General features: G+C 40.9%; 1 protein-coding gene across 17 annotated transcripts in view; it reads left to right on the top strand.

Moving 5' to 3' along the window:
• The window catches only part of SHLD2 (shieldin complex subunit 2), an 88,609-nt gene that overhangs the window by 21,642 nt on the left and 40,459 nt on the right, over positions 1 to 26,508 (top strand). For 8 of the 17 annotated variants that reach the window (XR_013398046.1, XR_013398045.1, XM_077946405.1 and 5 more), the window contains exons 2-3: positions 2,929 to 3,051; positions 4,371 to 4,482. The exons of 4 other annotated variants lie outside the window; for them this stretch is intronic. Coding sequence is in view for 6 of the 13 variants with exons in the window: in XM_077946405.1 (XP_077802531.1) it covers positions 2,941 to 3,051; positions 4,371 to 4,482 (223 nt within the window). In the remaining 7 variants the exon portion in view is untranslated. Of the gene's footprint in view, positions 1 to 2,928; positions 3,052 to 4,370; positions 4,483 to 7,355; positions 7,455 to 26,508 lie in introns of all 17 variants that reach the window. 5 more of the 17 variants (XM_015147056.3, XM_077946406.1, XM_077946404.1 and 2 more) reach the window with 3 other exon arrangements.

The raw sequence follows: 26,508 nt of genomic DNA, 5'->3' as shown, positions 1-26,508 counted from the left end.
ACATTAAATCCAGCATTTCCCCTTCTTGTTTGGTTATGGAATCTTATTATCTTTTAGTATTTATAGAGAGATTAGTCAGTTGTCCACGGCATGGACCCTGGGAAGTGTGGCCTGAGTCAGTTTACACTGGTGACTACAGTCCTTTAAATAACATTGTTTTAGACTATGACTAGTTTTTTCTAACTTGGTTCTCTGTTGATAATACTTAAATGTTATATTTATTTTTCTGTTTGAGAGCCTTGTATTTTGACTTCAAGGCATTTTATATTCCCTTTCACAATGACCTTCCCAGGAATCAAAGATATTGTCACCACCACACATTACATTTGAGGTACTAAAACAGTTTGTAATCCAAATAGCTATTTCACTTTCCTTTCTCCGGTCTAAGATTATCTTGTTGTAATTTGTTTTGTAAATTTAGAGACAGGGTCTTGCTATGTTATCCAGGCCAGTCTCAAACTCCTGAGTAGCTGAAAATATAGGCATGTGTCACCTCAACCAGTTTATTGTAAAATGTTAATGTTTAGAGATCTTGGAGATCATCCATCTTTTATTTTTAACATTATTTATTTAGTTTTGCAGGTAAAGAAAATGACAGCTGTGTAGTGCTGTGGAAATTATAGTAATTCATATCCAAGCTTGAATGTCAGCTCCGCCTCTTTACTATAGCTGTGGCCTTAGAAAAGCTACTTCATTTCTTGAAACTTGTTTCTTCCTCTAAAAAGATGAGGATATCTTGCAGGGTGGCTATGAAAATTAAATAAGACAGTTCATACAGTATCTGGCACGTGGAAAGTTCTCAATGTTGATTACCCATTTTTTTCCACTTAAGGAAATAGTCTCAATCCTATACCATGAATGAATTATGAAGATAGTTGGAGAGGAAACAACACTTTTAAATGTGAACTGTCTCAGTCTTGTGCTGACATCAGCTACATTTCTGGTAAAGTGATGATGTCATGATACAGGTTGTATTAAGAGTTAAAACCAGTTTCCTTCTGGCTTTCCAACTGAATAATAAGCAAAACCTTCCTGGGCAAACATAGACCTATTTATTGGCTCACTTATTATTAATGTTAAACTAGATTTGGTGCTGACATCTCCTGTTCTTGTTTTAAAATTTCACTGTTGTCATTTAAAATCTGACAGACCTTCAGAAGCTTCATAGATTGCTTAATGGTTTAAATCATCTCTAGAACATGGGAAGTATCTTTTCCAAAGTGGTTTTCTCCATCTGTCAGTATGTTCAAAATCATGTATATAGGACAGAATTGCTTATATTTTCACATTTACTACTGGATGCCTGTTTGGTTTTCATAGCAATCAACTTTTGGAGTTTATGGGCAGCACTTAACGTATATATGTAACCTAAGCGTGGATAATTATTTAAAATAAGATTATTGAAAGAAAAATCTATAGGAATTTTTCAGTTTCACAACAACTCCCTAAGCGAAGAAAAAATAGGTTGTTTTGAGCTGTATGTGATGGGATTTCTAATATTCTATTCAAAATGCCCTCTAGTAAGCACTAGTAATATGTATTAATGAGCTGAATTTGATTTCCAATTCCAACTCTGTCACTTGCAACTTCTGTAACCTTGAAGGCTTCTCTACGTTTCAGTTTCTTCATATGTAAAAGAGATTACCAATATTTCCCTCCCAAGGTTGCTGTAACAGTGAAGTGTCAAGGTTTTTAATATAGCCAGCACAGTCTGTGGCACATAGTAGGCACATAACCATTGCTTGTTTCTTCCAGACATCTCACTGCATTTTTCAGTAATATTCTTTTCAAGTATGTTCTTCTTTCTCATTCCTTAACATTTAGAAGCTGTATTCAAGAGAGAATATTAATGTTTGCCAAGTAAACTGAAAATATTTCCTTTGCAGCCCACACTTGAGTGTTTGAGGCCGGGCACGGTGGCTCACGCCTGTAATCCCAGCACTTTGGGAGGCTGAGGTGGGCAGATCACATGAGGTCAGGAGTTCGAGACCAGCCTCAACATGGAGAAACCCCATCTCTACTAAAAATACAAAATTAGCCGGGCATGGTGGTGCATGCCTGTAATCCCAGCTACTTGGGAGGCTGAGGCAGGAGAATTGCTTGAATCCAGGAGGTGAAGGCTGTGGTGAGCCAAGATCGTATCATTGCACTCCAGCCTGGACAACAAGAGTGAAACTCCATCTCAAAAAAAAAAAAAAAAAAAAAGTGTTTTAGCAAAAAATGATTTTATGTATGATATACCTTGGTTTAAATCCTGGCTTTTTAGTTTTAATTTTTTATTTTTTGAGACAGGCCTTGCTCTGTGGCCCAGGCTGGGGTGCAGTGATGTGATCTCTGCTCACTGCAACCTCCGCCTCCCAGGCTCAGGTGATTCTCCCACCTCAGCCACCTGAGTAGCTAGGACTAGAGGTGTGCTCCACTATGCCTGGCTAATTTTTCTATTTTTGGTAGAGACAGAGTTTCACCATGTTGCCCAGGCTGGTCTCAAACTCCTGGGCTTAAGCAATCCACCAGCTTTGGCCTCACAGTGTTGGGATTACAGGTGTGAGCCACTGAGCCCAGCCTGAATCCTGGCTTTTGAATGTACTAGTGTGGTGATCTTAGGCAAGTTACTTAACCTATCCGTAAAGTATTATGAGGCTAAAGTGAATAATGATATGTAGAAAACATCTAGTTCATTGTCTGGTTTGTATATTCCCAAATAAATGTTATTATTTTAAATGGAAACTGTTGTTTAATTTAATAATTCATATAATTCATGGCTTTTGAGAGCCTGCTCTACTCAAAACCCATTAAGAGCAGGCGGGAACATTGTGAATGAATGTTGGGCATATTATTTTGCAAGTGACTGAATTTGGCCTTGCCTATAATCAGGTTCAGCAAAAGTGATATTTTCTTTCTTTCTTTTTTTTTTTTAAATTGAGACAGAGTCTCGCCCTGATGGCCAGACTGGAGTGCAGTGGCGTGATCTCGGCTCACTGCATCCTCCACCTCCTAGGTTCAAGTGATTCTTCCACCTCAGCCTCCCCTCCCAAGGAGCTGGCATCACAGGTACGTGTCACCATGCCTGGCTGATTTCGTATTTTTAGTAGAAATGAGGTTTCACCATGTTGGTCAGGCTGGTCTTGAACTCCTGACCTCCAGTGATCCGCCTGCCTTGGTTTCCCAAAGTTCTGAGATTATAGGCGTGAGCCACTGCACCTGGCCAAAAGTGGTATTTTCTGTTGCATTTGAGGTAAAAGAAATTGATGGGCTTGTTATTGCATTTGGTGTGGCCTTTTTTTTTTTCTTGTTGTGTTTCTCCACTGACTGTCAAAACAAACAAACAAACAAACAAAAAATGCTACAATCATGAGTGCCACAAGAGAGATTCCCGATTCTTGAGTGCTACAGGAGACCAAGGTACATTTTGGTATCTAAAAAGTTTTTCATCTTCTGCTGATCTTGTTTATTAGAAATAAATATGTTACTCTCCTGTATTAAAATTTAACACAATATTGGCAAGCTAAATTTAATCAAATATTCTGCCCATTTTAAAATTCACTTCCTAGCCTGTCCGTCCTTCGTTATTTTGTTGTTGTTGTTCGATTTTGTTTCGTTGTATGCTTCTAGCAGCCTGAAGCCATGGTTTTTAGTTTCTGTCTATGGTGATAAGTGGAAAGGAGGGATGAGGAAGGGGCTTTACTGGCCCAACCAGATATAGAAACTAAGAACCCAGGACTATATTTTCTCCCTTGGACACCCAACACTATGTAAAATTGATTCCTGCCCAGGCAGACTAAGAAGCATGGAAAGCTGGTGCTAAGAGTGTTATGAGAATTCCTAATAAATAGAAAAGCTCACGGATTGACATTATAGAAAAAGGTTTCATTTTGAAATGTTTATAATGTACTTATCAAGTTAATAATAAGGTGTTTTTATTTTTTGTTTGTTTATTTTTGTCTTTGAGATGGAGTCTCACTCTGTCGCCCAGGCTGGAGTGCAGTGGCTCGATCTCGGCTCACTGCAAGCCCCACCTCCCGGGTTTACGCCATTCTCCTGCCTCAGCCTCCTGATTATCTGGCACTACAGGTGCCTGCCACCATGCCCAGCTAATTTTTTTTTTTTTTTTTAGTAGGGATAGGGTTTCACCGTGTTAGCCAGGATGGTCTTGATCTCCTGACCTCGTGATCCACCCGCCTTGGCCTCCCAAAGTGCTGGGATTACAGGCATGAGTCCCAATAAGGTTTTTAACGGGATACCAAAATAATCAACATTTATTTTAGAAGGTGACTTTCTTCGATGAGATGTCAATGTCTACTTTCTGTTATGTAGTGTTATTTAGTGTTTCTTTTTTCTTTTTTTTGTACGTCTGGGTCTCTGTCACCCAGGCTGAAGTACAGTGGTGTGATCTTGGGTCACTGCAACCTCCGCCTCACAGGCTCAAGCAATTCTGTCACCTCAGCCTCCAGGGTAGCTGGAACTACAGGTGTGCATGCCTCAGTAAGTTTTGCATTTTTAGTAGTTGTTGGTCAGGCTGGTGTACTGTTTCTTTTATTGATTGAGATCTATATTTACATTGCATAAAAATTTCAGCTGCATTAAGTACGTTCACGTTGTTATGCAACCCTCACTATTATCTAGTTCCAGAACTTTGCTCTCACCCTAATAGAGCTTGTATATATGTCCCCACCAAATCTCATGTTGAATTGTAATTCCCAGTGTTTGAGGTGGGGTCTGGTGGGAGGTGTTTGGGTCATGGGGCAGATCCCTCATGGCATGGTGTTGTCCTCGCAGTAGTGAGTTAGTTCTCACGATCTCCTTACTCCATCCACCTACTTCTCCTAAAATTTTGAAATATGCTTGGAATTGAAAGTGTTTAGTTTGGTTTGAGGACAGTTATCTAAAAGTCACATACAGGGCTCCTGCTTTGCCCTTCCTTAGTGAATTTCCTATTTTATTACACAGTTTGCTAATACAGAGGACTTGAGTTTTGTTATTTCCATGGAAAACATTATTGAATCAAAATTTAAATAGAGATGCGTAGTTCAGGGAGGGGGAGTGGTTTTATAACATGAATCTTGGATTTGAAATGGACTTAAATGAATAAAAATTGTTTTGTTAATTATAATGTCTGAAATAGTTCATGTTTTTGTGAATAAAAATTGATATAAAGTTTAAAGTGACAGAAGTAGATAATTGTATGTACAATTTCTTGGATGTAAAATAACATTTTTGAAAACTATTATACAATTACCTCACATACAGTGACCTCACTTAATCTATGTGAGGCTATACACAGTGGCTCATGCCTGTAATCTCAGCACTTTGGGAGGCTGAGGCAGGTGATTGCTTGAGCCCAGGGGCTTAAGACCAGCCTCGGAAACATGGTGAGATCCTGTCTCTACGAAAAATACAAAAATGAGCTGGGCATGGTGAGGCGCACCTTTGGTCCCAACTACTTGGGATGCTGAGGCAAGAGGATCACTTGAGCCCAGGAGGTTGAGGCTGCAGTGAACTGTGATGTACCACTGCACTGCAGCCTGGGTGACAGAATAAGACCCTATCTCAAAAAAAAAAAAAAGAAAAAAGTCTGTGGAAGACACCACGTTAATTGTGTTGGGTGGTTTAGAGATGTTTCTCTCTCCTTCACTGATGACACTGTGTCTCTGCTCCTATAGCTCACTGGTGATTATCAGCTCATCCTCTTACATTTGTTTTAACATATATTTATACACCCTTTGTAAATTTGCATAAGATAAAGTCATTGTAGTTAAAAAAAAATTGTTTTTTTTTGAGACAGAATCTTGCTCCATTGACTAGGCCGAGTGCAATGACATCATCATTCATTAGTTAAATAAAAATAGCAGCCATCAACATTTTACCGGTTTTTTTTTTTTTTTTTTTTTTTTTTTTGCAGTTTCTATACTACTTCTAGTTAGTACAGAAGGTTATCAACTGCATACTTAATACTATGGCCAAAAAACCAAAATCAAAAAAGTCATTAAGACTCAATATTCAGACAATAATCTTGATTAAAACCCAATGTTTCTCAGCTGGGTATAGTAGCTCATACCTGTAATCCCAGCACTTTGGGAGGCCAAGGTAGGAAGACTGCTTGAGCCTAGGACTTCAAAACCAGCCTGGGTGACATAGCAAAACTCTATCCCTACAAAAAATTTTGAAAATTAGCCAGGCATGGTGGTGTGCACCTGTAGTCCCAACTACTTGGGAGGCTGGTTTGGGAGGATCACATGAGCCCAGGAGGTCAAGGCTGCAGTGAGCCATGATTGTGCCAATGCACTCCAGCCTGGATGACAAAGCAAGGCTGCCTCAGAAATAAGCAACAACAAAAGAAACCAATATTCCTCTGGCTCGAATGCAGCTACCTATATTTAGATATTCCCAAGGCGAAGTTGACAAAGTTATCCAACACAATAACAGAAATTATTTTAGGTACCAAAAAAATTGCAAAAATTACTGGGAATTATTATTATTATTATTTTTTTGAGAACGAGTTTCACTCTTGTAGCCCAGGCTGGAGTGCAGTGGCGTGATCTCGGCTCATTGCAACCTCCACCTCCCGAGTTCAAGCAATTCTCCTGCCTCAGCCTCCCGAGTAGTTGGGATGACAGGCACCCATCGCCATGCCCAGCTAATTTTTGTATTTTTATTTTTATTATTTATTTATTTTTCAAATGGAGTTTCACTCTTCTTACCCAGGCTGGAGTGCAATGGCACGTTCTCGGCTCACTGCAACCTCCACCTCTTGGATTTAAGCAATTCTCCTGCCTCAGCCTCCCCAGTAGCTGGGATTACAGGCACCCACCACCACACCTGGCTCATTTTTTTGTATTTTTAGTAGAGACAGGGTTTCACCCTGTTGGCCAGGCTGGTCTTGAACTCCTGACCTCAGGTGATCTGCCGCCTTGGCCTCCCAGAGTGCCCAGACATGAGCCACCGCACCCAGCCAGTTACTGAGAATTGTAAGTTAAAATTACAGAATTTAGTAGACAATGTATTCAGTGTCCACAATGATACTGATATCTTAAAACCTGAGAAATTCACCTAACAAAAGAAGTCCCTTAATTTTACATTACTCTAAAAAAACAATTTGATCTGTTTAATATGAATACAGATTAAAGGAATAAAGATTAATTTATCCTACAGAGCCAGAGTTCACTTCAAGCTTTAAGAAATAACTGATAATCGTCCAAACATAAAATTCAGGACTGACACTTTAAATGAGATATGAGTTTCATCTAGCATCAGAAATTACTCCAAAGGCATTATTTCTCTTAAGCACCACTTCTGCTTTGAAATTCAATACTGCCAATGAAACCAATTAATTTAATTTCTTTGTAATGACTTCATAGGACAGGCACGGTGACTCACACCTGAAATCCTAATACTTTGGGAGGCCGCAGCAGGAGGATCACCTGAACCCAGGAGTTTGAGACCAGCCTGCCAACATAGTGAGACCCTGTCTCTACAAAAAATAAAAAATGAGCTGGGCATGGTGGCATGCACCTAGTAGTTTCAGCTACTCAGGAGGCTGAGGCAGGAGGATCAACTGAGCCTAGGAAGTTGAGGTTGCAGTGAGCCATGATGATGTCATTGCACTCAGCCTAGTGCACTCAGACCATTGTTGAAGGGCTCAATGGTCCTTAAACCCTTCGATGCTGTTTTGGAAGGTTAACTTGCCAAAGGTCACATAGTTGGCGAATGATGAAGCTGAGATTAACACTAAGATCTGATTCCAGAGTAGTCTTTTTTAACTATATTGCTTTATGCGGAGTTTTGCAATTGATGTCTAGACAGAAAATCTCTAGCAAGGGAAAAAACTAATTTTTAATTAATTTTAATTTTTTAGCGTTTTGCTTCTTATATTGTTTTACTTTGTGAGCCACCGTGCCCAATTGGTTTCTTTTAAAAGACTAGTTAGCTTGTGCTTTAGGCCTCTTGGTTAATCTGAGGTATTTAATTAATATTTTTGAAATCCTAAGATTTACTGTGTCACTTCTGCAATATCTAAATTTTTCCTTCTTATTTCTATTCTCTTTTTACAGTCCTTTCTATTATGTCTAATCATCAAAACATTGTTCTTATTTTCTACTGCAGTCTAATTTTTAGTGTTATGCTGTTTCCAGATGCCATTTGGATCATTTTCAAAAAAAGCTGAGTAATAATTAACAAGTAATGAATATTGTTCTTTTTACCATTCATTAAGAACAATTGCTAATTGTCTTATTCTATTGTGAAGAATATCTGTAATTCCTGTTTAGAACCTGGGTTGATAGCAAGATATGAGAAAGCAGTAAGTGTGCACAAAACGATTTCACTGGAAAAAGTATATATGATAAAGAATAATAAGTTTTCTAAGGACAGAATGGAACTGATCACACAGGTTCTTTTTTTTTAAGCTTCAAAACTTCTTATCTCCCATAAAAGTACTTTTTCTTTTATAATATGCAACAATAATTTTCTATTTAGTTAATTAGTTTTAAAGCAAGTTTAAACTTATAGTTTATAAAGAATCATATTTGCTCCCTATCATTGTTTTATAGTTGGGGCTATACTGACAAATAAGAAAAATAAAATTCCTGCCCTTGTGGAGGAGATAGTTAAACAATGAGACAAATACATTTCAGATGGAAATGAGGGCAATGGAAGAAAAGTAAAGCAGGATAAAGGCATGAAGGGTGACTGGGATCTGTTCAATCTTTAGATAGTTTAATACGGGAAACTGCTTTGAAAAGGTGACTTTTGAGCAGAGACCTTAATGTACTGAGGGACTGAACCTTTCAATGTCTGGGGAAAGAATTTGGCTTCCTCTTCAGATGTACAAAATTACAAGATACTGCCATTCTTGTACTTGAAAACCTATAAAAGCCGGATAAGAAGTATGGTTTCTAAAAACCCATCGAAGAGCTGAGGATACAAGGGAACCTAAATGAACCAAACTCCAGAAATTAATCAAACTTTCATAGTAGAGAAGAAACTCGTGGTTGCTCTAGGATGGAATAACAAAAGGAATAGGAATCTACCATACATGAGGGGAAAGGAGAAACCAGCCACATTTTTTTTTTTTTTTTTTTTTTTGAGATGGAGTTTCGCTCTTGTTGCCCAGGCAACAAGTGCAGTGGTGCAATCTTGGCTCACCACAACCTCTGCCTCCCAGGTTCAAGCAATTTTCCTGCCTCAGCCTCCCGAGTAGCTAGGATTACAAGCGTGCGCCACCACGCCTGGCTAATTTTGTATTTTTAGTAGCGACGGGGTTTCTCCATGTTGGTTAGGCTGGTTTGGAACTCCCGACCTCAGGTGATCTGCCTGCCTTAGCCTCCCAAAGTGCTGGGATTACAGGCATGAGCCACCATGCCTAGCCACATTTTTTTAAATCAGATTTTTAATGGCCACGTATGGGCTGGTATGACGGGTTAGGATCCTGAGAAGCCCTTGCAACTCTTGCACCAAAGAGCAAGTATACACCCACGCTCCAGCTCCTACTCTCAGATGTTCACTGAATGTTCAGGAGTAGTAAGCCAAAAGCCTGGGCCAGTGACGGACTGGCATAGATACTACCTGAGGCATTTGAACCTCTCCCAAGTATAGGGCAACCACCCTCAGAAGGCAGGATTGCTGAGAGAAGTCTAGCAGAGGCACTCCAGGCTTTCAGTTCTGGAATGCTGCAGGCAGGGGAAGAGCTGGAGGTAACTCTAACCCCACACTCTGGCAGTCCATGTTTTCAGCTATCAAGGACTGGGGACAGGGCAGAAGAGGTGAGTGAAACTGCTCTAATTCATTTCAGGCCTTCACAGAATGTAAGGAAGCTGCCCTCCAGAAGGCTGGCTGGGGAGGAGGAGCAGGGCTGCGTGAGGGCACTTGAGCTTCAGAAAGCAAGGTGTGCGACTGGAGAGCAAGGAGAATCTAGCAAACCAAACTCTGACCGTTGTGCTTAACGCAGAGATAGAGCTCCTACAGTTTTTTTTTCTTTCTTTTTTAAAATATAAACTTGAATTTTTGAAATAGTTTCAGATTTAAAGAAAAATTGCCAAGATAGTATAGAGAGTTCCCATAAATCCTGCCTCTAGTTTTTCCTATTTTTAATACCTTATCAGTATGGTATATTTGTTATAATTAATCAACTAATACTGATATATTTTCATTAACTAATTATTACTGATATAATTCCATACTTTATTTACCTAATGTTTTGAGATCTCATTTAGTTGTCACATCTCCTTAGGGTCCTCTTGGCTGTGGCAGTTTCTTAGACTTGAGTTTCTCATCTCTTGTTTTTGATGACTTTGACAGTTTTGAGGAGTATTGTTCAGGTATTTTGTAGAATGTCCTTCTATTGGTGTCTGTTTGGTATTTTTATCATTGTTACAGTGAGGTTTTGTCTTTTTGGGACGAAGAACATGCAGGTTAAGTACAATTTTCTTTCCTTTTTTTGAGACAGTGTCTCACTCTGTCACCCAGGCTGGAGTGCAGTGGTATGATGACAGTTCACTGCAGCCTTGAACTCCTGGGCTCAAGTGATCCTCCCTCCTCAGCTTCCTGAGTAGCTGCGACTACAGATGCATGCCACCACACCTGGCTAATTTTTTTTTTTTTTTTTTTTTTAATAGAGACGGAGTCTCACTGTATTGCCTAGGCTGGTCTTGAACTTCTGGGCTCTTGCAATCCTCCCACTTCAGCCTCCCAAGTAGTTAGGACTACAGACATGTGCCACTATGCCTAGCAGTACCATTTTCATCACATTATATTAAGGGGACATACTGTCAATATGACTAATCAGTGTTGATATTGACCTTGATCATCTGGTTGAGGTAGTGTTTGTGTATTTCTTTTTCTTTTTTTTGAGATGGAGTCTCGCTCTGTCGCCCAGGCTGGATTGCAGTGGCACGATCTCGGCTCACTGCAAGCTCCGCCTCCCGAGTTCACGCCTTTCTCCTGCCTCAGCCTCCTGAGTAGCTGGAACTACAGGCGCCCACCACCATGCCCGGCTAATTTTTGGTATTTTTAGTAGAGATGGGGTTTCACCATGTTAGACAGGATGGTCTCAATCTCCTGACCTCGTAATCCGCCCACCTTGGCCTCCCAAAGTGCTGGGATTACAGGCGTGAGCCACCCCTCCCGGCAGTGTTTCTGTATTTCTTTACTACAAAGTTACTCTTTTTTCTCCTCTGTTTACATACATGTACTCTTTGGAACGAAGTTACACATGCGCAGCCTACACTTAAGGCATGGAGAGTTATGATACCCCTCCTCAAGGGCAAAGTGTCTATATAAATTATTTAGATTTCTTCTGCATAGGAGATTTGTCTCTTCTTCATTTATGTATCCATTCACTGTTTTAAACATTAGTATGGACTTATGGATATTTTATACCTTGGGTTAAAAATCTTATTATCGCTTTATTTATTTTATTGGTCAAGTTGTTCCAGCTTTGGCCACTGGGAGCTCTTTCAATTGGTATGACTTTTTGATATACCACTGTGAGTGTATGTGTGTGTACGTGTGTTTGCACTTTCTCACTTTCTGGCACTACAAGATGCTCTAGTATATTTAGAGACTAAAGCATATAGTATATGCTTTAATATATGCTTTATCTAGTATATTTTTCTGTCTCAATCCTAGAATTAGCCATTTCTCCATGGAGCCTTGGTTCCTTTTACTGGAGAATGGAGAAAACAAGATCTAGGTGCTAGGTGTACATGTTGCTACTGGGGTATTGTTGCGCATAGGCCAACTCAGCTGACAGAGCCAGAAAATATATGTATTTATACTACCCTGTATATATCTACATATCTATAAATATTTCTATATGTATCCATCTGTATCTATATTAAACTAAACATGAGTTTATATTGATGTATTCAGTTCCAGTTGAATCACTACATGGATGATTCTAACCTCCTGCCCTTGCTTATCTGAAAACTCCTGCTCCAATAGTGAGAAATCTGTCTCCTACCATCAGCCACCCATTTACTTAATCGTTCTACTCTGGTATACATGTAAGGTACTCCCACAGTTTTAAAAATTGGTGGCTTAGCTATGAAGCACAAGCAGGTCTCTGTAATTTTACCTAGGCTCGGATCCTAGACCTGCTCAAGTGAAAGGCTTGATCTCACTGCTTAAATATTTGAAGCCAGTGATTAACTGTCAAATTAAAGCTGCATCATAGCCCACACCCAGCTCAGTTACATATTATATTGACTCAGACTCCCTTCTAGTGTCCTGACAGAAAATAGTCATGTCTTTTTCTGGAAGTAAAATATTACTTAATTTAATAAGTAGTCTATTTTTATATAAAATGTCTGGTGTGTAATAAAAAGTTACAAGACACAAGAAAAGCAAGAAAATGTGACCAAAGGTCAAGAGAAGAAATAGTCAGTAGAGGAAGACCCAGAGATGACCCAGATTTTTCAGAATTATCAGACGGGAATTTAAAGATAATTATGAAAAAAATGCTAGATGATTGAATGATAAAGGTTAACAATATGCTTGAAAAGATGGGGATTTCTGTAGAGTGATGGAAATTATGCCAAAGAACCAAGTTGAAATTCTATTAAATAGAAATGGAAACTATACTAGCAGAGGCCAGGGAAAACAAAAAAAGGAAAGAAAAGAAAATGAAAGGGAAGGGAGGGGACGGAAGGGAGAAAGAAAAATATACTAGCAGAAATGAATTCATTACATGGGCTTAACAGTTTATGGACATAGCAAAAGAAACAATCAGTGAATGTGAAGACAGATTGGAAAGAGAAAAGACAGAAAAAGTCAGGGAGGGGTAGAAAAGAGATATCAGATCTGTGGGATATCAGATGGTCTAACATATATGTAATTGGAGTTTCAGAAGGAGAGAAGAGAATGTGGCAGAAGACATATTTGAAGAGACAATGCTCAGGAACTTCTAAAACTGATGAAGTCATCAATTTGCAAATGCAAGAAGTTCAGCAAATCCCAAGGAAGTTAAATACAAAACAAAAATAAGCCGACAAATGTAAAAATCCCATATGTAGGCATGTCATAATCAAACTGCTGAAAATTGAAGATGGAAGAGATCTTACAAGCAGCAGGAGAATAAAAGACACATTAGTTATGTGAGAATGGCAACATGGGTTATGGCTAATCCATGTTTTCGAACCAGAACAAAATGGAGTCTTAGCTGAGCATGGTAGCACATGCTTGAACCCAGGAGTTCGAGTCCAGCCTGGGTAACATAGTGAGACCCCTTCTCTATTTAAAAAAGAAAAGAAGGCCAGTTGCAGTGGCTCACACCTGTCATCCCAGAACTTTGGGAGGCTGAGGTGGGCGGATCACAAGGTCAAGAGGTCGACACCATCCTGGCCAACATAGTGAAACCCCGTCTCTACTAAAAATACAAAAATTAAGTGGGTGTGGTGGTGCACGCCTGTAGTCCCAGCTACTCAGGAGGCTGAGACAGGACAATCACTTGAACCCAGGAGGTGGAAGTTGCAGTGAGCTGAGATCACGCCACTGCACTCCCACCTGGTGACAGAGTGAGACTCCATCTCAAAAAAACGAAAGAAAAAGAAAGAAAAAATGGAATGTTGGAGCTAATGGGATGATATCCATAAAGTGCTGAAAGAAAAAAAAAAAAAACCTGTTAACCTAGATTTCTATACCCAGCAGAAATAGCCTTCAAAAATAATGGCAAAATAAAGACTTTTTGGACATATCAAAAAGGGAAAGAATTTGTTTCCGGCAGACCTGGACTATCAAAAAACATTAACACATACACATTAACAAGATGTGACCAGGTGCAGTGGCTCACGCCTGTAATCCCAGCACTTTGGGAGGCCGAGGTGGGTGGATCACAAGGTCAGGAGATCGAGACCATCCTGGCTAACATGGTGAAACCCTGTCTCTACTAAAAATACAAAAAAAAAAAAAAAAAAAAAAAAAAAAAATTAGCCGGGTGTGGTGGTGGGCACCTGAAGTCCCAGCTACTTGGAAGGCTGAGGCAGGAGAATGGCGTGAACCCAGGAGACAGAGCTTACAGTGAGCTGAGATCCTGCCACTGCACTCCAGCCTGGGCGACAGAGCAAGACTCTTGTCTCAAGAAAGAAAACAAGATGTGGGTTTTACAGCATATATGTGATTATACAACCATGAGAGAACAAAAAGCAGGAGATGGAATTATACTGTCATACATTTCTTACTCTGTGCAAGGAGACTGTAGTAACTTCAGGATGCATATGTAATCTCTAGAACAAGCACCTAAAACACGAACAGGGATACCATAGGGATTAACTACTGTGAGAATCATTCTCCTACTGTAAACAGCTAGAACACCAGACAAAAATACATGAAACAACTGTTTTCAGACATTGGACAAGAGAACAGGCAGCACAGGATAGTGATCGCTGAGATAAGGGAAATAACTGATATGAACCCTACAGGGGTTCCTACAGGCAATTTCCAGATTGTAGCACAGAGTAGGAGAATCCAAATAGAGCCCAGGAGAGTTTGGAGAAGTCAAGGCAATTAGAATTTGTGGGGCAGAAAACTAGGATAAAAGGAACTACACAGAAATCTACAGAAGTAAGAGGATCTTTGATTGGACACTCATCTGCACATGCAAAGTGTGGAAGTCCACAATGCTGGAGAAAGTCACACTGGAAATCAGAACACTGAACAATTCCAGGAGCTCACACAGAGCTGGGAATAGTTTATGTTTCCATTAGGCATAGTGGAAAGACTGTTTCATACATAGGACACTGGCTAGAGTCCTCATAGTGGGGTTAAATTAGCTATAATCTAAAGGCCTTTCTAAACCTACCCTAAGCTTCAAGGCAGGTTTTTGAAAGGACCAGGCTGATTCTAAGTAACTCAATTATATGCCAAAACTAAACTCTTTTAAAGAATACAGTAAAAGCCAGCACCTAACAATTAAAATGTTTAGCATTAATAATGTATTAATAAAAGATTACTAGGCATACAAATAAAAATCAGGAAAATGACCCATAACCAGGAGAAAAATCAATAGAAAGATACCTAGAAATGTGGAATTACTAGAAATAATTCTGATGATTGAATTATCAGCCAAAGATGTTAATACAAGTATTATAATGACTGGTAGATGAATGATAGATAAAAAGATGCAAGCTGGATGTAGTGACTCACGCCTGCAGACGTGAGGGTGGGCAGATCGGCCTACCTAACATGGCAAAACCCTGTCTCTACTAAAAATACAAAAATTAGCTGGGCATGGTGGGGTGTGCCTGCAATTCCAGCTTGGGAGGCTGAGGCATGAGAATTGCTTGAACCCGGGAGGCAGAGGTTGCAGTGAGCTGAGAACATGCCACTGTATTCCAGTCTGGGTGACCGAGTGAGACTTTGTCTCAAAAAAGACTCACAAGTAGTATCTAAAGATGAAAAATACCGAATACAATATCCAAAACTGGGGAAAAAACTGGATGTGATTAACAGCAGATTAGACACTGCGGAAGGAAAGATCATTAAATGTGAAGGTATAGCAGTAGAACCTATTCACATTGATGCACAGAGAGAAAAAAGTACTAGAACAAATGTAATAGAACATCAGTAACATGTGGGACAATAGCAGGTTGCCTAATATATGTATAATTGGAATTCCAGAAAAGTGGGGAAAGGTAGAAAACAATTACTTTAGGAAATAGTGTCTGGGTGGCCAGGCAGGTGGCTCGCACTTGTAATCCTAGCACTTTGGGGGACCGAGGCGGGCAGATCATTTGAGATCAGGAGTTCGAGACCAGCCTGTCCAACATGGTAAAACCCGTCTCTACTAAAAATACAAAAATTAGCTGGACTTGGTGACATGCACCTGTAATCTCAGCTTCTCAGGAGGCTGAGGCATGAGAATTGCTTGAGCCAGGGAGATGTAGGTTGCAGTGAGCCAAGATCATGCCACTGCACTCCAGCCTGGGCAACAGAATGAGAACCTATCAAAAAAAAGAAAAAGAAAAAAAAGAAAATAGTGGCTTGTCATGGTGGCTCATGCCTGTAATCCCAGCACTTTGGGAGGCTGAGGTGAGAGGATTTTTTGAGCACAGGAGTTCAAGACCAGCCTGGGCAATTTCCTTAAAAAAAAAAAAAAAAAGAAAGAAAAAGAAAAAAAGAAACAGTTACTACAACTTTCCAAATCTGATGATAACCATAAACTCTCAGATCCAAGAAACTCAGTGAACTCTACATAGAATAAACAAATACAATCATACCTAGGTTGTGATAATAAAATTGGTGCCAGTCATGGTGGCTCATGCCTGTAATCCTAACACTTTGGGATGTTGAGGCCTGGAGTTTGAGACCAGCCTGGGCAACATAATGATACCCCTATCTCTACAAAAATTAAAAAATAGAAATATAGAAAGTTAGCCAGGCATGGTGGCACTTGTCTGTAATCCCCCTTACTTGGGAGTCTGAGGTAGGAGGATTGCTTGAGCTCAGGAGGTCAAAGCTGCAGTGAGTCATAATTGAACTCTACCCAGGGTGATAAAGCATGATGGGAGATCCTGTGTCAAAACAAAATCAAACCAAAAAAAGGCCAGGCACAGTGACTCACACTTGTAATCCCAGCATTTTGGGAGGTCAAGGTAGGATGATCACTTGAGCCCAGAAATTGGAGACAATCCTGGGTAACATAGTGAGAGCCTGTCTCTCAAAATTTAAAAAGGCAGGCATGGCATGGGCCTGTAGTCCTGTCTACTCAGGTGGCTGAGGTGGGAGGATCGCTTGAGTTTGGGAGGTTGAGGCTGCAGTGAACTGTGTTTGTGCCACCACACTCCAGCATGGGAGACAGAGCAAGATCCTTTCTCAATAATAAAAAACAAATAAACCAATGTTGCAATTAGAAGAAATAAATTCTGGTGTTTTTTTTTTTTTTTTTTTGGGATGGAGTTTCACCCTTGTTGCCCACGCTGGAGTGCAACGGCGTAGTCTTGGTTCACTGCAGCCTCCACCTCCTGGGGTTCAAGGTGATTATTTTCCCTCAGCCTCCCAAGTAGCTGGGATTATAGGCATGTGCCACCACACCCAGCTAATTTTTGTATTTTTAGTAGAGATGGGGTTTTACCATGTTGGCCAGGCTGGTCTCGAACTCCTAACCTCAGGTGATTCATCTGCCTCGGCCGCCCAAAGCGTTGGGATTACAGGTGTGAGCCACCGCACCTGGCCAGTTCTGGTGTTCTGTTGCACAGTGGGGTGAGTACTGTTAAGAGTAAAATATTATTACAAGATAGGTGGAAGAGGGGCTTTTGAATGTTCTTCCACAAATGAGAAATGCAGGAGGTGATGGATACACTAACTGCTCTGATTGGATCATTATGCAACATGGATATGTATCAAAACATCGAATTGTGACCAGGCACGGTGGCTCACACCTGTAATCCCAGCACTTTGGGAGTCTGAGGTGGGCGGATCACCTGAGGTCAGGAGTTCAAGACCAGCCTGGCCAACATGGCGAAACTCCATCTCTACTAAAAATACAAAAATTAGCTGGGTGTGGTGGTGCATGCCTGTAATCCCAGCTACTTGGGAGGCTGAGGTGGGAGAATTGCTTGAACCCAGGAGGCAGAGGTTGTGGTGAGCTGAGGTTGTGCCATCGCACTCCAGTCTGGGCAACAGAGCAAGACTCCATCTCAAAAAAAAATAATAATAAAATGTACCCCCTAAATATGTACAATTACAATATGTCAGTTTAAAACATGAATTTTAAAAAAATTATCTTGTACTTACCAGCTGAATAAAAAATAAATCTTTGGGCCGGGCGTGGTGGCGTGTACTTTGGGAGGGCCAAGGCGGGCAGATCACGAGTTTAGGAGATCGAGACCAGCCTGGCCAACATGGTGAAACCCCGTCTCTACTAAAAATACGAAAATTAGCGGGCGTGGTGGCGTGCGCCTCTAGTCCCAGCTACTTGAGAGGCTGAGGCAGGAGAATCGCTTGAACCCGGGAGGCGGAGGTTGCAGTGAGCCAAGATTATGCCATTGCCCTCCAGCCTGGGCGACAGAGTGAGACTCTGTCTCAAAAAATAAATAAATAAAAATAAATTTTTAAAAGGAGAGAAGTCTTCTTAAAAACCAGTTATTTACCCCATCATTAACTTATAATGAACTTTCTCATGGAAATTCTTTGATAAGGAAGCTCCTTTACGCTGAAGTTTTATTCTTTTCATCCCTCTTTAGATAAGTCAGTGCTTTGGGAGCATATGTCATATGACTCAATGGCAGTGTTCTAACTTGGATTCTAGCTCCACATTGTGCAAAGGCAAAAAACCAGAGAGTCAGTGTGGTAGTTAAGAACTTATGTTCTGCTGTTTGATTTCCCGCATTCCAGTCCTCCCTCCACTACCTGCAGTCTTCCTGACCTGGGGCAAGTTCCTTTTGTAAACTCGGTGTTCTAGGGGGATGGTGGTGGAAGAAGGATGGTGATTTGAGCCAAGCAGTAGCCGGTGGAGGTGGAGAAAAGTGGTCAAACCCTGAATGAATGTTAAAGGTAGGACCAAAAGGATTTGATGAGCAATTGAAAGTAGAGCACGGGGAAAAAAAAAGATATCAGTGATGATGCCAAGGTTTTTGGCCTGGGAAACTGGGATAGCGGAGTTGTTATTTGCTGAGTATGACTTTTCACAAAGGAATGTCAGGGCGTAAGTAGCAAAGCTTTTTTTTTTTTTTATTTTCCCTGATTGTGTTTGTTTTGTTTTTCATCTTTCGTGGGAGGTGGGTGGAGATGAAAGCAAGCACAGGGGTTGGCAGGCATGATTACTTGTTTTAAAGTTCAGTCCTTTTTATTTTTACTATTTTTTTTTTTTGAGACAGTGTCTCACTCTGTCATCCAGGCTGGAGTGCAGTGGCACAATCACGGCTCACTGTAGCCTTGACCTCCCGGGCTCAGGTGATCCTTTCACTTCAACCTCCTGAGTAGCTGAGACTATGGGCACGTGCCATCCTACCCAGCAATTTTTTATTTTCTTATTTTTTTGTAGCAACGTGGTCTCACCATGTTGCCTAGGCTGGTCTTGAACTACTGAGCTGAAGCCTCCCATCTGCCTCAGCCTCCCAAAGTAAAGTACTGTAATTACAAGCTTGAGCCACTGTGCGAGGCCAAATTCTGGCCTTTTGATGTTGCATGGTGGGGGTGGGGAGGTGAAGTGTGATATTTTATGAATTTGAGGATTTCTTCTTCGACCTTAGGCGTGACATTGGACAAAAGATATCTGGGCTGAGACATTCTCTAGTAATGCTGGATCCAAAACACTCTTACCCCATTGTCTCATAGCTTCATTATACAGACCTGGCAGCCATGATCCTCTTTTTTTCCCCCTTAGTTGCCAAACATGCATTCTCTGTCTTACCTCATTTGAGTCTTTCCTCAGTCTTGAGAGTCTCAAATGCCTATCATAATTTTTAGACAAAATTCAACCTTATTTCAATTAGTATTTCATTGTTATTTAAATATTTTAACAGGAAAACTGAACAATGTTTCCCTTTACCTGTTAGTCCTGTTATAATATTTTAGATAAAATGTATTAGAAGGCACATTCTTCATTAATAGAATATTTATTCATGAGTTTTTGTGGTTCTTAACTAGGAATACCATATAGTCTATCTCCAACCCTTTGAGAAGGAAAAGAGATACTGACTAAACAGGACACCAGAAAAGCATGCCTAAACTAGGACTGTTCTGGACAAATAAGAAGGCATGTTCACCTTGTTCTTTTTTTTTTTTAGGTGACGGAGTCTCGCTCTGTCACCCAGGCTGGAGTACAGTGACACGATCTTGGCTCACTGCAAACTCCGCCTCCTGGGTTCATGCGATTCTTCTGCCTCAGCCTCCTAAGTAGCTGGGACTACAGGCCCGTGCCACCATGCCTGGCACATTTTTTGTGTTTTTAGTAGAGATGGAGTTTCACCATGTAAGCCAGGATGGTCTCGAACTCCTGACCTCGTGATCCGCCCGCCTTGGCCTCCCAAAGTGCTGGGATTACAGGCGTGAGCCACTGCGCCTGGCCTCACCGTATTCCTAAGGCCAGAAAACCAGCTAAAGTTCACTTTCTGTTTGAGTGCTTGGACTTTATTGGGAGAAGGCAAATGCCCCCGAAACGAGAGTGAAAGGGAGAATTCCCGTTGTATTACAAGCCAGAATAAGAGAGGCTCACCTGCACTGGCCTAAGGCATCTCAGGTGTTGATGAGAATGTGATTACAGATGTCTCACTTGAATGCCAAAGACAATTGCAAAGGAAATGAAAGGTTATACAAAGAGAGTCAAGAAGTCAGTTGTCTGCTCACAGGTTGGCTTTAGTGGTTATTACTTTAGATACTAAATGAGCAATAGCTTTAAACTTCAATTGCTTTTATTTCTGAGGAAAAAAAATCATCTTATATCCTTTCATAAGTCACATAAAATGTGGACATTTTCTATTATTTTAAATAGTAAATTTAGATACTAGCATTTAGTAATTCTTTTGTATTTATTTATTTATTTTTTTGAGACGGAGTCTCGCTCTGTCGCCCAGGCTGGAGTGCAGTGGTGCTATCTCGGCTTACTGCAAGCTCCGCCTCCTGGGTTCACACCATTTTCCTGCCTCAGCCTTCCGAGTAACTGGGACTACAGGTGCCTGCCACCATGCCTGTCTAATTTTTTGTGGGTTTTTTTGTAGAGACGCGGTTTCACCGTGTTAGCCAGGATGGTCTCGATCTCCTGACCTCCTGATCTGCCCGCCTCGGCCTCCCAGCATTTAGTAATTCTTAAAAGAGTTCAGCATGAATATACACAGTACATGGGTTATTAGTACTGTGTTGTTAAGACAAATGAACTATGATAGCAAATTGAATTTGGTTCAATCAGGTCAAAGAATAAAAGGATGATTTTTTTTTTTTAACCACCAGCAAAGAATAGTATAATGAACCCCATGTAGCTATCACTTAACTTCAATAATTTCAAGTTTGAGTAAGTTGCAGAGTAGGAATTTGGACCCACATCTCTCTTGTTCCAAATCCCTTGCTTTTAATTACAATCCCATGTGACTTCTTTGTCATTTGATGCTATTGAGCAACTTTATGATTTCTTGGTGTTTTTGGTAAAATAGACATGAAAAGGCATTACTGCAGGGAGTTTTTTCCCTCCCTGGTAATAAGAGGGAAAAAGCACTCTCTTAATGATACACGTTTTGTAATAAGCATTTTTTTTAGTTGCAGTGTTCTGCAAAGACAAAACCTGCTGATACAGTTCATCCTGTTTTAGAAATCTTTGACCCATTCATCAGACTCTGACCACTCTAAAGATAAAGGATTATGGTTGTATTGGTCTTTCTGACTGAAGCGGCCTTCTGCAGATTGAGAAATTGTGTAATTATTAACTGTAGTAATGGATATGTACTTGCAAGTTTCCTCTGATATCTTAATGAGCTTTAACCCTCTGAGTACACCTAAAACATATCCTAGAATCATTGAAATTAATCAGTTGTCCATAACTTTTCTGTCTGTATAATTTGGCTGTCATAAATATTTTGTTTTCCCCTGTCCTTACCAGTCTTCATCCTCCTACTCACATACTCACAACTCCTATAAATTGGAGTATTTAGTAGCAGTAGCCTTTGTTATAAACACTTTTAAAAAATTCACTATTTTTTGAATTAATAGGGCCACTTTCTAGTCAAGTTTTTTTTTGAGGGGGTGGGGAAGGTAGAGTAACAGTTCCACACTTACAAGGGTATTTGTTTAGACCAAGCTTGTTCAACCCACAGCCCGCGGGGCTGCATGCGGTCCAGGACGGCTTTAAATGCAACCCAACATGAGTTTGTAAACTTTCTTAAAACATTATGAGTTTTTTTGAGATATTTTTGAGACAGAGTCTCTCTCTGTTGTCCAGGCTGGAGTACAGTGGCCCAATCTTGGCTCACTGCAACCTCCAACTCCTGGGTTCAAGCGATTCTCTTGCCTCAGCCTCTGGAGTAGCTGGGATTACAGGTGAGCGCCACCACTCCTAGCTAATTTTTGTATTTTTAGTAGAGATGGGGTTTTACCATGTTGACCAGGCTGGTTTCAAACTCCTGACCTCGAGTGATCTGCCTACCTTGGCCTCCCAAAGTGCTGGGATTACAAGCGTGAACCACTGTGCCCAGCCTGCAATTTTTTTTTTTTTTTTTTTTTTTTTAGCTCATTAGCTGTCATTAGTGTTAACTGTATTTTATATGTGGCCCGAGACAATTCTTCTTCCTCCACTGTGGTCCAGGGAAGCCAAAAGATTAGACACCCCTGATTTAGACAAATAAGTAAAGGCACACTGAAATAACAGTTATATATCATAACCTTGTACTGCCAGGCACAGTGGCTCTTGCCTCTAATCCCAGCACTTTGGGAGGCCGAGGTGGGCGGATCACCTGAGGTTGGGAGTTCAAGACCAGCCTGACTTACATGGAGAAACCCCGTCTCTACTAAAAATACAAAATTAGCTGGGCATGGTGGTGCATACCTATAATCTCAGCTACTTGGGAGGCTGAGGCAGGAGAATCGCTTGAACCCAGGAGGCAGAAGTTGTGGTGAGCTGAGATCGTGCCATTGCACTCCAGCCTGGGCAACAAGAGCGAGACTCCATCTCAAAAAACAAAACAAAACAAAACAAAAAAAACCTTGTGCTTTATGGAACTCGCATTCATCTCAGATATTTCTTGCCCTGGGAGATCCTGTGAACCCTCAGGACTGCCTCGTGTCACCCCTTTATGCTCTACTATCTTCCCCTGCCTAGAAGGCAAGTAGGGCTTTGAATCTTGCCTTTGATTCTACTGTGATCCTGTCAAATATAGTAATGCTAGAAATATAAGTCTGAAGTTTGGGAGAGAGATTGGCTCAGTATAGATTTGTAAAGCACAGTTGGATATATGGTAGTTATATGAATGGAATAGGATGAAATTCTCTAGAAGTGTGTGGAATGGAAAGAGGTGGCCCAAGGAGGAAGAGAGAAAAATTGGAGAGGTAGAAGAACTGCTTAGGAAAGAGTAATGTTCTAGAAACTAAGGAGAGAGTTTTACAACTGCAGTGGTGAAGCACTGTGAGTTCTTATTTGGCAATTTGGACTTCATTATTGTCTTATCAGAGATAGGAAATGAAAGTCAGGAGAAAATATTAAGTGAGGACACAGAAGCAGTAAATGTCATATACGCCTTTTAAACATTTTGAAGATTACCAATAATAGGGCCTGTCCCTTGGGTAAGGCAATTAGAGCAGCTTTCCTGGGCCCTATTTTGGGGTGGGGAATGACTCGGGGGCTTTATTATATGACTTTTTTTCTGAACATTAATAAAATTCAGTTCCAAAATTTTGTGATTAACTGTAATCCTAAGAGCCTACGAAAAATGCAAATAATGGGCAGTTCCACATTGGTTGAATTGTCCCAGGCTTCTCTCTTAGAGATGCTGTCCCTTCCTTTTAATCCTATAGTAGCTCCTATCACTTTTTTGTTTGTTTCTTTTATTTTTTGAGACAGAGTTACCCAGGCTGGAGTGCAGTGGTGTGATCTCAGCTCACTGCAACTTCTACCTCCGGGTTCAAGCGATTCTTGTGCCTCAGCCTCCTGAGTAGCTGGGATTACAGGCATGTGCCACCACACCTGGCTAATTTTTGTATTTTTAGTAGAGACAGAGTTTTACCATATTGCCTAAGCTGGTCTTGAACTCCTGACCTCAGGTGATCCACCTGCTTCAGCCTCCCAAAGTCCTGAGATTACAGGCATGAGCCAAGGCTCCTGGCCTCCTATCACTTTTTATAATTGTCAGTTTGTTTTTCCTATCAGAAATTAAGCTCCTTAAAGCTCTCTATTATTGTTTTGAATTCCCAGGGCCTAGCATAATGCCCAGCACGTAGTGTTGTGTGTTTGTTACGTGAGTGATTGAAGGAATAATCCGATACATATCTGTCTTAAGTACAAAAGAATTCCAATATGGTGGTCTCACAGAGTCAAAAAAGCAGAATGTTTCAGGCAAGAGGGATTGATAAACAGTTTCTAATGGCAGTAAAAGTATTGAAAACTGACATTTGGATTTGGCTTTTAGAAGGTCATTGGTTTCCATCGTGAAAATTTCTATAGCAAAATGGTTGGAGAGAAGTAGTAGAAGATTAAAGGAGAAATGAGATGTAAGAAACAACAAACAAGTTTGTGGGGGGGTTTTGGTTTTATTTTTAGAAGTTTGTAGCTGAGCGTGACAGTATGTGCCTGTAGTCACAGCTATTTGGGATGCTGTGGCTGGATGATAGATAGCTTGAGCCCAGGAGCTTGAGGCTGCAGTGAGCCATGATTGCACCATTGCACTCCAGCCTGGGTGACAGAGCGAGACCCTGACTCAAAAAATATAAAATAAAATAATAAAATAAAATATAAAATAAAAATAAAATAAAATGAAGCTAAAGGGAAGAAACCATTGGAGAAGAAAGCCAAAGATCTGATGGAGGAGAGTTCATTATCATGGTAATATTATGCATTTGATTTGCATATATCTATCCCCACCACCTTTTTTTTTTTTTTTTTTTTTTGAGGCAGAGTCTCACTCTGTCACCCAGGCTAGAGTGCTGGAGTGCAGTGGCACGATCTTGGCTCACTGCAGCCTCCCGGGTTCAAGCGATTCTCCTGCCTCAGCCTCCCTAGTAGCTGAGACTACAGGCTCGTGCCATCACACCCTGGTAATTTTTGTATTTTTAGTAGAGATGAGGTTTCACATGTTAGCCAGGCTGGTCTTGAACTCCTGACCTTAGGTGATCCGCCCACTTCAGCCTCCCAAAGTGCTGGGATTACAGGCGTGAGCCACCACGCCTGGCCCCAACCAACATTTCAAGATAATATATTTCTCCTTCCACTTGGGTTTGATACATTAATGTATTTTGAACTTGAAGGCTTTTGCTGTGCTATTTAGGGCCCCTAATGGTATATCTAATAATGACATGCAGTAGAACAGCTAATATACCAGTTATTCCTTATGAAGGTTATTCTTTCTGTGAGGATTAAATGAGGTTGGAATATGTAGTTACAGCAATAATAGTGATTCTTAATCATTTTTTTAAAGAGAGGGTCTCATCAGGCACGGTGGCTCACGCCCGTAATCCCAACACTTTGGGAGGCCGAGGCGAGTGGATCACTTGAGGTCAGGAGTTCGAGACCAGCCTGGCCAAAAATGGTGACACTCCCATCTTTACTAAAAAAACTAAAATTAGCTGGGCTTGGTGGTGGGCGGCTATAATCCCAGCTACTCGGTAGGCTGAGACAGGAAAATCGCTTGAACCTGGGAGGCGGGAGGTTGCAGTGAGCAGACATAGCTTCATTACACTCCAGACTGGGCAACAAGAACAAAACTCTGTCTCTAAATTAATTAATTAATTAATTAAAGAGAGGGTCTCACTCTGTCACTCAGACTGAAGTGCAGTGGTGTGATCATGGCTCACTGCAATATCTGACTCTCAGGCTCAAGTAATCCTCCTACCTCAGCCTCCCTAGTAACTGGGACTATAGGCATTTCACCACTATGTCCAGCTAATTTTAAGAAATTTTTTAGTTTTTAAATTTTTTTGTAGAGATGGGGGTCTTATTATGTTGTCCAGGCTGGCCTCGAACTCCTGGTCTCAAGCGATCCTCCCACCTCAGCCTCCCAAAGTGCTGGGATTACAGGGGTGAGTCACCATGGCTGGCCAAAAATGAGTAATTTTTTTTTTTTTTTTAAATGGAGTCTCGCTTTGTCACGCAGGCTGGAGTGCAGTGGCAAGATCTTGGCTCACTGCAACTTCCTCCTCCTGGGTTCAAGCGATTCTCTTGCCTCAGACTCCCGAGTAGCTGAGGCTATAGGCATGGGCCATCACACCTGGCCAATTTTTGTATTTTTAGTAGAGAGAGGGTTTCAGCATCTTGGCCTGCCTGGTCTTGAACTTCTGACCTCAAGTGATCCACCCCCTCAGCCTCCCAAAGTGCTACAATGACAGGCGTGAACCACTGTGCTCTGCCCAAAAATGAGTAATTTAAAGGTGACTGTAATATAGTTAAACAAATGCCTCTTTTCCCGTTTTTTACTAACTTGTTATTTAAATGGGGCAAGTTTTTACAACATAAGAAATAAACAGGCCAGGCATGGTGGCTCACACCTCTAATCCCGGCACTTTGAGAGGTGGAGGAGGGCGGATCACTTGAGGTCAGGAGTTTGAGACCAACCTGGACGACATGGTAAAACCCCGTATCTACTCAAAGTACAAAAATTAGCCAGGCATGGTGGCGCAGACTGTAATCCCAGCTAATCAGGAGGCTGAAGCAGGAGAACTGGTTGAACCCAGGAGGCGGAGGTTGCAGTGAGCCTAGATGGCAACACTGCACTCCAGCCTGGGCAACAGAGCAAGACTCCCTCTCAAATGAAATAAACATACTAAAAACCTATTTACCTGTTTGATGTGAGCGTACTTAGCTTTATTTCCCTTAAAGAGAATCTTTTTTTTTCTTTCCAAGGTGGAGTCTTGCTCTGTTGCCCAGGCTAGAGTGCAGCGGTGGCA

The sequence above is a fragment of the Macaca mulatta genome, chromosome 9 (assembly GCF_049350105.2).
Source record: "Macaca mulatta isolate MMU2019108-1 chromosome 9, T2T-MMU8v2.0, whole genome shotgun sequence".
NCBI classification, from domain to species: Eukaryota; Metazoa; Chordata; class Mammalia; order Primates; family Cercopithecidae; genus Macaca; species Macaca mulatta.
Note: the sequence above shows the minus strand (reverse complement) of the source record. Positions and strands in the feature narration are given on the sequence as shown.